Here is a 14,268-nt window from a genome sequence, read left to right as displayed (position 1 = left end):
CGCAAACTCTATCGAATCAAGGGTTCTGGCTGCAATGATGTTGATGTCACAAAGTCAACACTGAGACTGGTTCGTAACTCACAACCTGATTGGTAGTTAGACCAAGTAGCAAAGCCAACTAAATTGGCGGAAGGGAATCAAGGGCAGATAATTTGAGATTGTGAAAACCGTATGAATGGGTCCAGGGGTTTGTGTAGGTTTGCTGGAATGTGAGCCCGGAGATAAGGAGGATGTTGATTCAGGACAAGCACAGCTATTTCATATCACCTGCACAGTATTTGGCCTTTGGAGCAGGCAAACCATTGGTTGACATAGTGAGCATCAGTTCCAATGTTGGGTTGCGATGACACATCTTGCCAGCAAGCTCGCAGCCGACCTATCAAGCTCTGTCCATGCTGACATTTGGGCAACGTTTTTGCCCTTCCATTCGGAATGAGAATATTGGTTGTATTACTTATTTGTTCTCATTACTGAGTTTCTAATTCTGAAACTTGTGGATCAAACTGTTGGACAGCATGGAGTTTCTATTAAAATGTACAGGTTGTTGATGAACCTGGTGTCCGGGGCTACATTCTAGACCAACACTTCTACTGCAGGTTGCCCGGGATCCTACCTTCCTATCTACACACCGGTCCTCCGGTACTGCTGCACCCAGAGAGAGTGGTGCCATACTCTGAGTCTGAGAGGTGAGCAACCTTAACTGTAGGGTGCCTCAGTGCCACATTCGGGGCTTCAAATGAACATGAAGCAAGAAGATTAAATGCAACTTTGAAATATGCTTTTCAAAATTTATATGGCAGCAAAATTCTGCTAATAACACTTCCAGGTTGATGTGAAATCAAGGGAACCACATTTATTATAACGCTGTCACGAGAGAAAGGTTATATTAAATGTGGTTGGATTTCTTTAAACTAATATTGTTATAGTTTCATTTTGCTCAGTATATGGCCCGGGCAGCCGGTCATCTAAGCCGCCGAATTCACTGTGCTGGGTTCAGCCCCATTACTGTGGCAGAAATCTACCCTGGGCTGGAATCCCATGGTCTGCCCCGATTATGTTTCTAGGTTTGTCAGCACAATACCCATGCTCGTAGGTTTCACTAAAGTGGTAAACCGATGACCTTGATCACTTCGGACTTCTCCCCACAAGCTGACGTAACTGAAATACTGTTCGAAGCAGAGTTAAAACCATACTCACTCACCAACAATACTGTGTTCACTGTGTATTGTTTAAGTATTGGTGGAGCTGTTGTTGTTATCCAGAATGTTCATTTGACCAAGCTTTTACCAACTGTTGTTGTGTTTGCATTCATCAGGTATGAGCGACACTTCACACCAAATGTTGCTCTGGCTCCACCACCACAAGAAAAAGGAAAGTCAGAAAATGGGGAAGTCTCCCCTACCCCCAAAATAATCGAAATTACTGACTCCACCCAATTGTCCCCCCCACGAAGTAGCAAGGATTATCGTGAATATGACCTTCCCACCGACACAGATGATTCCTCCATAGGACAATCTTCCCCATCTGATGGTAAGTGGATTTAGAGTTACCTCCCTTTACTTCAACTTAGCAATGCTTTGAAATCAATTAATTTCGTCATGACCTCTTAAACATTTGAAAATCTTCACTTTTAGGGATTAATTCCTTTCTTTTTGACTGAAAGGAGTTCTTTTGTCAATGGAATATTTTGATATTGAGATTGAATATTGTGATGAAAGAGATGAACTGTTTGTGATGGGATTATTCTGTTTAGGAGAAGAGGCTCACGCAGTGGATGGTGTGCGAGCAGAGAGTTCACTGGAGGCAGAGATGGTGATGATCAGACGGGCACTGGACGGGAAAATACCCAACACTAAAGAAGCTAAAGATACCTTCCTGCACGAGTTTTCCAAGCTGCGCACAAGACAAGTGGAGCTCCTCAACACATTAACGATAGCCAAAAACTCGCTCCAACAGGTAAATATGCCCTTCAACTGTTTCTTTATCACAAAACATGTCATGTTGCATGTGGCTGTAGCTGTAGGGTACTCTATGAAGCTGTAGGGTACCCCATGAAGCTGTAGTGTGACCCATGAAGCTGTAGGGTGACCCATAAAGCTGTAGGGTGACCCATAAAGCTGTAGGGTGACCCATGAAGCTGTAGGGTACCCCATGGAGCTGTAGTGTGACCCATGAAGCTGTAGTGTGACCAATGAAGCTGTAGTGTGACCCATGAAGCTCTAGGGTGACCCATGAAGCTGTAGGGTGACCCATGAAGCTCTAGGGTGACCCATGAAGCTGTGGGGTGACCCATGAAGTTGTAGGGTGACCCATGAAGCTGTAGGGTGACCCATAAGCTGTAGGGTACTCTGTGAAGCTGTAGGGTGACCCATGAAGCTGTAGGGTGACCCATGATGCTGTAGGGTACCCCATGAAGCTACAGGGTGACCCATGAAGCTGTAGGGTGACCCATGATGCTGTAGGGTGACCCATGAGGCTGTAGGGTGACCCGTGATGCTGTAGGGTGACCCATAAAGCTGTAGGGTGACCCATGATGCTGTAGGGTGACCCATGAAGCTGTAGGGTGACCCATGATGCTGTAGGGTGACCCATGAAGCTGTAGGGTGACTCATGATGCTGTAGGGTGACCCATGAAGCTGTAGGGTGACCCATGATGCTGTAGGGTGACCCATGATGCTGTAGGGTGACCCATAAAGCTGTAGGGTGACCCATGATGCTGTTGTGTGACCAATGAAGCTCTAGGGTACCCCATGAAGCTGTAGGGTGACTCATGATGCTGTAGGGTGACCCATGAAGCTGTAGGGTGACCCATGATGCTGTAGGGTGACCCATAAAGCTGTAGGGTGACCCATGATGCTGTAGGGTGACCCATGAAGCTGTAGGGTGACCCATGATGCTGTTGTGTGACCAATGAAGCTCTAGGGTACCCCATGAAGCTGTAGGGTGACCAATGATGCTGTAAGGTGACCCATAAAGCTGTAGGGTGACCCATGATGCTGTTGTGTGACCAATGAAGCTCTAGGGTACCCCATGAAGCTACAGGGTGACCCATGAAGCTGTAGGGTGACCCATGATGCTGTTGTGTGACCAATGAAGCTCTAGGGTACCCCATGAAGCTACAGGGTGACTCATGATGCTGTAGGGTGACCCATGAAGCTGTAGGGTGACCCATGAAGCTGTAGGGTGACCCATAAAGCTGTAGGGTGACCCATGATGCTGTAGGGTGACCCATGAAGCTGTAGGGTGACCCATGATGCTGTTGTGTGACCAATGAAGCTCTAGGGTACCCCATGAAGCTGTAGGGTGACCAATGATGCTGTAGGGTGACCCATAAAGCTGTAGGGTGACCCATGATGCTGTTGTGTGACCAATGAAGCTCTAGGGTACCCCATGAAGCTACAGGGTGACCCATGAAGCTGTAGGGTGACCCATGATGCTGTTGTGTGACCAATGAAGCTACAGGGTGACCCATGAAGCTGTAGGGTGACCCATGATGCTGTTGTGTGACCAATGAAGCTCTAGGGTACCCCATGAAGCTACAGGGTGACCCATGAAGCTGTAGGGTGACCCATGATGCTGTTGTGTGACCAGTGAAGCTACAGGGTGACCCATGAAGCTGTAGGGTGACCCATGATGCTGTAGGGTGACCCATGATGCTGTTGTGTGACCAGTGAAGCTACAGGGTGACCCATGAAGCTCTAGGGTACCCCATGAAGCTACAGGTTGACTCATGATGCTGTAGGGTACCCCATGAAGCTACAGGGTGACCTATGAAGCTGTAGGGTGACCCATGAAGCTGTAGGGTGACCCATGAAGCTACAGGGTGACCTATGAAGCTGTAGGGTGATCAATGAAGCTGTAGGGTGACTCATGATGCTTTAGGGTACCCCATGAAGCTACAGGGTGACCCATGAAGCTGTAGGGTGACCCATGATGCTGTAGGGTACCCCATGAAGCTGTAGGGCACCCCATGGAGCTGTAGGATGACCCATGAAGCTGTAGGGTGACCCATGAAGCTGTGGGGTGACCCATGAAGCTGTGGGGTGACCCATGAAGCTGTAGGGTGACCTATGAAGCTGTGGGGTGACTCATGAAGCTGTAGGGTGACCTATGAAGCTGTCGGGTGACCCATGAAGCTGTGGGGTGACCCATGAAGCTGTGGGGTGACCAATGAAGCTGTGGGGTGACCCATGAAGCTGTAGGGTGACCTATGGAGCTGTAAGGTGACCCATGAAGCTGAAGGGTACCTACTCCATGAAGATGTAGAGGACCCAATGAAGTTGTTGAGTGACCCATGAAGTTGTAGGGTGACCCATGAAGCTGTAGAGGACCCCATGAAGCTGTAGTGTACCCCCATGTAGTATCCCATGTCGCTATAGGGTACCATTGTAGCTCTAGGGTACCCTCAATACCAACAGCATGTCATGTGTCCTTGTAGCAGCTTCTGATTCTCTGTCATTAGTTGTATGTTAACACCTGAACCTTTTTCATAAATAAATGTCTAAAGTTAGGTTGCTTGTCTGTCTGTAGGAGGTGGCGGCAGTCAAGGGACGTATGCGGGATGGAGTTGAGAAGAGACGCAACCTGCAGAAAGAACTTGAACGGATACGAATTGAGTGTGAATGTCGTCTTCATGACCGAGAAGAAGAGAAAGAGAGGCTTATGAAAGAGATTGATGTGTTGAAGTCCAGAGATGAATGCGAGGTAGGTACTGTTGTACATGTTGTTGTACATGTTGTTGTTTATGTTGTTGTTTTGGGGGAGCCTAGGTGGAAATGTCTGTGAGAAATTACCCACTTGTTTCAGATTTTCTGAATATGTACAGTCAGCTATGGATCTTCAGTAAAACGTGAAGAACACACGGACTGTCATTAGGACTGCATGGTATTACCGGTATCCTGCAGAACTCTTTTCAGACAAGAATTGCATTAATGTTTCTGTGTTCTAGTGTAGTAGGTAAAAAAATGTGACAAGTTTTATTGTTTGTTTCTTTCAACCGAAAATCTACTTTGAAATTCATTCACAAATGATGTTTCTCCTTGAAACTGATTGACCAAACGTCTAAAAAACAGAAGTGATTTTCCCTCACGTTATCTCCCCTGTATCCATGACTACAGAATGGTGGCAGCTGACCACACTAAGTATGATTTTCTTTGTAGAAACCAGGATCTGAATGTGTAATCAGTGTCAGTCAAATATATCCAAATACATATTGCCAAATCACGGCCCTAATTGCTGCTTTTTATGCTGCAATGTAGTGTCAATCCCCAGTTGTTTCCAGTGCGAGCATATCTAGACAATGGTCCAGTTTAGGATACGTACAATGACTGTGATTTTCATACACCAAGTCACAGCAGTCCTACAAATGGTAAACATTGCTGAAATTTTGATGAAAAAACATTCTCGGCTGCAGTCTAGGGAATAAAATGAGAAAATGCATCACCAACAGAATTTGGTGAGTAGGTTAGGAAAATAAGGCTGGACAGTGAGACTGTTAACAGTTGTGAAGGTAATCACATCCACATTGTCAGCAGGGCATGCGAGCAGAGGACTGCACTCTTGATGGAGTAAACATGTCAGGCTACCCTCTGTTTGGGTGGAATTCCTGGCAAGTTCTGCTAAATGGTTGGTAGTGGTGCTGGCATTGCTCCACCAGGGAGAGACATATGTTGGCAAAAACTCCCCAGCTGGGCCCACTGTGAAGAGCTGTGGAGCTTGCGTCAACTGCACCTTGTCAGCAGTCCAAGGTCAGACTACTCAATGATGCAGTGTTTCCATGCTGTCTTCAAGGTTGGATTAAAAGGTGTGGAGTCTGTTTTTGTGTATATTTGATATACAGTCAATACAGAACATTCGAAGCAATTTTTGTTGGTTATTGTGTCATGAATTCAGGGAAGTTTTGTAGTGGATGAGGTTCGATGTGCTGTAGGCACTGTTGTATTTTGGGGAAAAAGTTCTCTTTAGGAATAGTGGACAGCTAATATATTGTTTGTGTTATGTGTTGCGGTTGTCATAACTTTGTTATCATCTTGATAAGAAGAATGGTAATAATAATAACAGCAGTAATGAATACCTGCATCTGTAATGCAAGGACATGCTCCAACTGTATGATAACCAATCATGTTATCATCTCCCTGGGGAGAGTACAACCCATGCTGGCTGTTCGCTTTCACAAGACTTCCCGTGGAGATTCCAGGTCGGCAACCAATGCTTGTAGTAGGAGGCAACTAAACTGGACCGGTGGTAAGGCTTACTGCTATATTGCTGGAATGTTGCTGAGAGCAGCAAAAAGCAATAAACAATAGACTGTATGCAATGTACACAAAACATTCTCTTCTGTTCTTGTTGAGATGAATATGTTCCATGCCCCAGAAACTGAAACACAATCTGTTCCTTCAAGTTTGATCATGTCAAGTTTGGGACACAAGAAAGCAGGAAGAAGTGTCATCTGCAGATAGGCTTTACCGCTGTTTTATGGTGGCCAGGGAATGTTGACTGTGGAGACAGGCTGTACAAAACGTTTACCTGTCAGCCTCTATCTTAAATTCATCACTTGGATAGTTTATGTCTCATGCTGTAAGGGCAAACATTTTCTGATTGTTTCAATTGTCCCTGAACTCTAAAACATGGTGCCTGGACTACCAGAAAGACAAATTGGTTACTATGCCTGGTATTTTGTAGGTTTTTTTCATACTTATAATGCCAGTACTATCAAAAGATATTCTTCTTTATTCACCAATTTTGGGTCCAAGTATTTCATGTTTTGGTGGTTTAATAGAGCAGAGGTGAGTCCAGGGCTTGGAAACAGTTGTGAGGGAACAGGCCTCAGCTGGGAACCTCAAAGTGGTTGTAGTGCCAAGATGAAGCTTTGTGGTGTGGGGCGCTGCATCACGTTGGGCTTTCCTCCCACATTCAGCCAAACTCGCTCACAACTAAATAGGGCTCATATTGTGCCTCATCATGGAGAGCTCCTGAATATTGCATTTATGATGATTTGCAAATGTGTCAAGTAAAGAACAAGGATTCAGTATTATCTTCAGCATACTGTAGTTTGCAAGCTCTGCTCGAACTATTCATCACTTCAATTTGCTGCTTCAGTGTTATTCAGTAGATGTTTTCTTGGTTTTAGACGGATTTGCCATAAGTTATTACCATGTTTCTCTGCTCTTCTTTGCCCAACTAATACACATTTTGGTCTTAATAGGCATCCTAAAGGTCATATGATGGGATTACAGCTGTAAGAATCAGGGAAAGTTTAGCGTTTCTTCATATCAGATGTTTAATGGAGTTAAGTGGGCATTGTCTGTAATGTGTGCAAGTCCTTTGATCAATGCAACACCTTTGAACATGAAATTTCCTTGTGTACATTTCTTAATGAAACATTCACTTAAACCACTTTGCTGAAATTCAGATAAGGGGCTTGACCTGGTCAGTTATAGGTCAAATCTCCAAATTGAGAAGTGATGTAAGCCCTTGATAGGCCACAAACCTTTGGTCAGCCTTGTTTGTACGGCTCTTGACTTATCACTGTGTCTGTGGACCCGGGATATCTGACGGGGTGCCTTTGCTGAGATTACCGGTCAAGGAATTTATGACTTGCTAGGATGGTTTAATTTGGCAGTTTGAGTGTAGATGTTGAGTAGTTTATATTGATATGCATTTTGTATATCCGATATCAATCCTGTTTATAAATATGTTAAGAATGACTGCCTGTACTGCCGTCTTAAGAATGAAGACATTATTATTGAGGATGGCGGTTATGTGATAAATACAATAAGGAAGGATAAGAGTGTTTGATGAACACTCTGTTTACCCACTGAAAGTTGTGAAGTTTATATCTCTGACGTCTGCGGACTGTGCAACAACTCTCAAATTTATTTCTATCAAAAGTTTCAAATTGTTGCTTTAATAATTTTGATTTTTCAAGATTATGATTAGGTGTTGCATGCATGAAATTTATCAAGTATATTTTGGTGTTCTGAGGCCTTGAATACTGAATTCACTGTTATTACTGGTGTTTGTATTCTATTGTTCATCAGTAAAGTACACAAAATTCAAAACTTACTTTATTTGATTTCATGGAAATTTACTATCATAATATGCAGAACAGTATTTTCTTCATTTCTATTAACTTGGTTCATTCCGGTAAAAAAGGCTGAGGTTCAGACTACACTGAGTACAAAACGTGGACTGAAGACAAAACGAAAAGCGATGATCATTTATCTTTATTCATGCATGTCGTAAGAGGCGACTAAGGGAATCGGGGTAGTCAGGCTCGCTGACTTAGTTGATGCATGTCATTTATCCCAATTGTGTGGATCGATGTTCATGATGTCAATCACTGGATTGTCTGGTCAAGACTTAGATTATTTACAGACCGCCGTCATACAGCTGGAATATTGCTGAGTGCGGCATTAAACAACAAGTGAGTGAGTGAGTGAGTTAATGTTTATAGTCACATCGGCAATATTTCAGCCATATCATGACTAAATCAAGTTGGACATGAATCATAAATAAATAAAGATATTTAAATCTGTCGACAAGGAACAGTAAAAACACTAGACTATCACAGATGTAGATGTAAAACTAGCATATCATCATAAAATTGGAACAATTCAAAACAGAAAAAATAAACAAACAAAACAAACAATATTCACATACACTTCCATTGTACATGAAATATTGACATGGGCTGGCGTAAAGTACACATTAAAACATTCTGTACTTGTAAAAGTCATTATGAAAGGTCTACTTAAATTTCTGAAGATTGGTTTCAATATTGTGTCCTCGGTCCCAGTTTCCAAGTACGGGGTAAGTGGTAGACTTATGCCAAGCTGTGTTGACCGTTATTTGCTGAAAAGCTCATGACACTGAGTTTATCTGATTAGGCTGAATTTCTCATATAACAGGTTAGTAAAATCTAATTAACTGAGCGGACAACAAAGTATTATGATTAGTAGGATTACCTGCAGGATTAGCATTGTTGTCTTAGCTGACAAGGACTGAGCTTACTTGAAAGTGAGAGAAAGTCCGGTCCAGTCAGACTGGTCCTGTCCGATTTATACAGTTTCTTTTCAATTGTAAATTGGTTGATGTGACTGTAATTTTAGTCTGAAATGTAAAAAAATCGGCATTAGAGAGTTGTAGTATGAGTAATAATTTATTAAGGAACTGAGGGGACCAGAGAAAAAGTCCGGTTTGGACAGATTCCACTGTATGTTGTTCATGCCTGAAACTCCTCCAAGTTGACTGGACCAAGACCCAGGAAGACCCGGGGTAGAACAGGTCTTCAGCAACCCATGCTTGTCTCCCCGTGAAGATCCGGGGTAGAATAGGTCTTCAGCAACCCATGCTTCCCGTAAAAGGAGACTAACGGGATCGGGTGGTCAGGTCTGTGTGGACAAGGTTAAATGGAAAAATTGAGGGGCTTATTTGAAAAAAAATATACAATTAAAAGCATGCATTACTTCCAACTCGCATGCATTTCTATGTAATGTTTAGCAATACAAACTATTTAAGTTATTGTAGTATTTTTAGTTTACTAGTGTTTCCTGAAAGAAGTTTTAGAGTTTTGCAAGATGTTAAAGTTACTAATGCAGTTGAATTCTTGTTTTTTTGAACAATGGTTTAGTGTAGCTGTTCAATCCATTAAATTAAAAAAATGCGACATAAATCCTTTTCAGCCTCTACTCACAAAGAATATAGAAATGCTGTCCCACACAATGACTTTTGTTGTGTTTAAACAATTTTTGACTAGACATTTAATATGTCCCGATTTTTCAAAATGTCTGTTCTATAGAAGATTTTAGAAAAAAAACATTACTTTGTACTCTCCGACTCATATTACTTTATCTCAGCCGAGTTTGTGACAGAAAAAAATACAGCATCTACATTCATCATCCATCATATACATTTATCAATGTCGATACTGACGTGAATATTTCTTCTGTGGTGGTGGTGGTATTTATCTGAACTTGGTGTAATGGCTGCAGACAGCGATTTTGTCACATTTTATTGTTGTGGGCTTGTGTTGATGTCCGTCTCGACCTGGGGTGAGGGTCTGGAGCTGCGGAGAGACACAGTGTCTACCCTTTCATGACACAGTGTCTACGAGGCCCAACGGAGTTGACTCGCATGTGATGACCATGGCTTGTTTTGGTGGGTAAATTCTTGAAGTAAACAACCAGTTCGCTGGTACTGGGCTTGTTTTTGTGGCTTTATTTTTATTTATTTTTTAAAGGCAGGGCCCTTTTGTTTTGTTTGGTGTCTGGGTCAATATTCCAAGATGCAGCTGATTAAATAAGATTTAAGCGAAGCTTTTTCCGATTTTTTAGATTACTTCCTTGAAATCATTTGTGATGAAAGTTATGAAAGTTTCAAATTAACATATTTATAAAGGATTTTCAAATATGATATAATTTTATTTTTATTATATAGATTTACAGTTTTAAATAAATTTTATGCTTTATTGCATTTGACATCTACGACGATGCTAGCATTATGTATTTGTACTGCAAACAGTGCATACATGTGCATGTGCATGTGTTGATATAAGTGCAGAGAGGTTTACAAAATTTCATTAGCCAGTATATAGGTTATACTAAACAGGTTGAGTTTTAAATTCACATCATGCTGTCCCAGATTTCAAATTCTATTTAAAGTTTGTATTTGTTTGATCTATTGAATATGATAAGCTATAATACAGGATATAAGTTGGGTGGATTTCTTTGAATATTGTGTTACTACCACGTTCCTCCGGCAGCAGCTCACCATGACTCCTTCAGCAAAAATGTTTCAACCATTGAAAGCAAATAACAGTTTCACTGTGCATTTAAAAAATCAGGATTTAAATCAAATTTAGAACCCCAGCAGAGGAAACGCAAGCTGAATTTAAGGGAGTTTTGATGCAGTGAGAAAATGCAGGCACTACATGACCGAGTACCCAAGGAACACACTGTATTGAGGTCACGACATCACGGGGCACAGCCTACAGCTTTGTACAATGGGAGGGAGGGGCCACAGGTCGGCCAGTAAATTCAGCCAAGCACTCAAGCGGCACTGTGCTATCATCGTGTGACCTCTGGGTTGGCTGGCTGGCAGCGCAGTGGTTAGGCCCACTGGTATAATTATGTCTGTTCGCTCACCTGATCTTCAGGTCAAGGTTGGAAAAATCGGCTTGTTTTCTTCTTACGTAAAATTGTATTTTGCAAGTGTTCAAGGTTGAATTTGGATGTTTCAGAGAGCTGTTTGGATTGTGATATTCTGCTTAATGAGATAATTATGTTGTTGTTTTGGGAAGTATGACACTTTCAGGAATGAATCCTGTTTAGTTTTAAGTTTGGAATTATCATATGCATTTCAATCTGAAAATAAGGAAACTGTATTCTTTGGAGCATGTTAATACGCATTATTTTGTTCATTGTAATTACAGATAATTGGGAAAATCATGTGGATGTAACCAAACGATAAGACTCCATTAAAAATGGAATCCTTTTAGTTTTTATATGTTAAAAAAGGTGGACACATCTGCAGCATGTTGGCACTGAGAGGTGCGCAGCACGACCAAGAAATTATGCAGTAATCCCTCTTCATTTCAAAACAAATCCCACCAATTTCTTCATATTTCATTCCCCATACTTTCCGGCACTGATTGGATAACATTCCTCGTTAAGCAGACCAGCAGAGGCGACTATCACTTCACTTCTGTCTAAGAGCTCGACATTTCTAATTGATGGTTGCCATGGCAACAGGGTATTTTTTGTGATCTTACAGAAGCATTGTTGAGGCCTGCATGGCCTTCACAGGCAGGATGAAGACTTGCAGGAAGATGAGTCCTCTGTGGGGACTTGCCGTATTGGCTGTAAAGGTCGAATAAGATTCACGTTTTCCTCCCAAGTAAAAGGCTCAAACTTTTTCGCCCATCAAATTGAATTAAACAAAAGTTGGTAAGGTGCCGGTGCCATGTTTGTAAGCTACCAGAAATGTCTATTTGAGGTAAATTGAATTAAAGCCTAAAGCTACAGTAGGATGAGGCTAACTTGAACCAGACCTTCTCTGTCTCATTTTGTGTCTTGTTTATGGGATGTTTATCTATTTTCTGCTCAGCATAAATCAGAAGCATATACAGGAGCCTTGGTGGCTAGGCGGGTCCTGCTGGGAAGGGGATGCCAAGTTGAGTGGCTTATCAGAGGGGGGAGGATGCAGTGAGACAGGTGGACTTTGCAGAAAATACTTGGAGGCAGATTTAGGAATGTTGCTTATCATGTTTTCGTTGTAAAATGCTTACGAGATAACATATGTGTTATTACGGTTTTGTCTTTAGATATTTTCCGAGTTTGAATCTGAAACATCTTAAACTTGAGTAAGAATTGGGTCTTTTTTTTCCTGAATATGTTCGGAAATGTGTTAATGTGGAAGCATGAGCCAAATGGATATTGTGTGCTGATTGTTATAAGCAGGGATGGTTGATAGACATTGGACTTTTTGGTGTTATTTGGATTTGTAGGTCTGCAAAGGAAAAACTGTTATTGTGCACTGATGTTGTTTTGATACATATAACCAGATGTTTAGTAAATGATGCAAACAGCTGCTGTCTCGGATACTGTGGGATTTCCATTTATAAAAAATGGGAAATATGTTTAATATGCAGCAAGAATGAAATGTAATTCTGCATGCTTAGGCCATTGGCATGATAACTCACACAGCTTCCAATTCAGTTGACCGCAATGGAGATGAATTGAATGAAAACTTTTTTAAAAAATATTTTGGTTATTAAGGTATCTAGCATTTGGGCCTTTGGTATGATAATTCTGATCTCATAGATTTGAAATCAGTTGACCTAAAATGAAATAAAATGAATAAAAACTCTTTTATTAAATATTTTGGTTATAAATATATCTGGCATTTGTGTATTACATTTTTCAAATGTAACTGGTAATACACGAGAGGGATACACACCAACAGCAGCATGCCAAAGATGTAGACTTGGGCACTGGAACCTATCTGTGACCTGAGCATTATTCTTGAATCAGGCCGGGTGCAACGATAACCTTTTTCTTATGTCCAAAGAGACACTGTGACATTTAGTTCAAAAGATGCCATATTTTGTTCTTGTCTTCCCAGATAATGTCGTCATGATCTATTCTGTTTCATGTGTTTTAATGTCCGGAGCTCCCAGCAAGGACTGAGGTATATTATTCAATGTGTAGATTTTGTGTGGAATGGAACAGCAACGCTGGAGGAGACACATCAGTCCAACTCCTCCTCACCTGGTTTCTGGAGGGTTGTGAAACAGAATACTTGAATCGGAGAACACATGTTCTTCCAGAATCTTACATTTTTTCAGAAAATAGGTTAATGTGTGTGTGTTGTCTGTTTGAAAAGTGATCAAATGAGGTTTGAAACCTAAAAAACCTTCAATGTGTGAATAGTTTTGGGTTAAATACTATTTTATTCTTGTTCTTAGAATTTGAAACATTTTGTATTTGACCAGTATGAATGTTTAATTCATCTCTTATTTAATTAGATTATCATTGTACACAAATCCTTCCCTCTGGTTGAAGTGGAAACGTGATATCATCCATTGTTGAATGTCACTGCATTCCAAAGTGATGACATTTCTTATCACAGATGTTTTGAGAACAAAAATTATTTGAGTTTTCACTTGATTTTTGTTTTTAAGTCCAAAGTCTTTCCTTGGGTTGAATTTGTAAAAACTAAATCGCATTGCAGTTTAGGGTATATGGTATTTTTGCTCTTATTTGAACCAATATATAAGACATAATTGTGATCTGAAGCAGAATGGAATGGAGCCAATGACATTCTGTGATGGTATGGTCAAAGGGAAATAACTCTGAATTGGAGTAGGACAACCTCTAACATGTTTGTTCCCTTCAGCTTGTTCTGTGATTAGTATCCCCCGCCACGAAGTGGAAGGGGGATATAGGAATGGGTGCCGTCCGTCCGTCACATTTCGTTTCCGGAGCAGATCTTGAAAACCGTACCATATTTCTTCGTCATACTTGGCACATAGATAGGTCTAGTGGTGAACTGGTGCCTTTTGATAGTTTTGGATTTTTAAAAACAATATTTTTTGAGTTTCCATGGCAATGACTTTGATTTAGACTGAAAATGGCAGTAGTCCTCGTTTCCGGAGCAGATCTTGAAAACCGTACCATATTTCTTCGTCATACTTGGCACATAGATAGGTCTAGTGGTGAACTGGTGCCTTTTGATAGTTTTGGATTTTTAAAAACAATATTTTTTGAG

General features: G+C 41.4%; 1 protein-coding gene across 2 annotated transcripts in view; it reads left to right on the top strand.

The window, feature by feature from the left end:
- LOC139471660 (ski oncogene-like) overlaps nucleotides 1–14,268 on the top strand; it is a 47,324-nt gene that overhangs the window by 23,882 nt on the left and 9,174 nt on the right. Inside the window, exons 3-6 of one of the 2 annotated variants that reach the window (XM_071254089.1) lie at nucleotides 597–686; nucleotides 1,316–1,530; nucleotides 1,754–1,956; nucleotides 4,531–4,704. In XM_071254089.1, coding sequence (XP_071110190.1) covers nucleotides 597–686; nucleotides 1,316–1,530; nucleotides 1,754–1,956; nucleotides 4,531–4,704 — 682 coding nt within the window. The remainder of the gene's footprint in view (nucleotides 1–596; nucleotides 687–1,315; nucleotides 1,531–1,753; nucleotides 1,957–4,530; nucleotides 4,705–14,268) is intronic. The other variant, XM_071254090.1, reaches the window with a different exon arrangement.

The sequence above is a fragment of the Haliotis cracherodii genome, unplaced genomic scaffold (genome assembly GCF_022045235.1).
Source record: "Haliotis cracherodii isolate W230 unplaced genomic scaffold, xgHalCrac1.p SCAF_23, whole genome shotgun sequence".
Classification (NCBI taxonomy): domain Eukaryota; kingdom Metazoa; phylum Mollusca; class Gastropoda; order Lepetellida; family Haliotidae; genus Haliotis; species Haliotis cracherodii.
The sequence above is the reverse complement of the archived record's forward strand: the minus strand, read 5'-3'. Positions and strand labels throughout refer to the sequence as shown.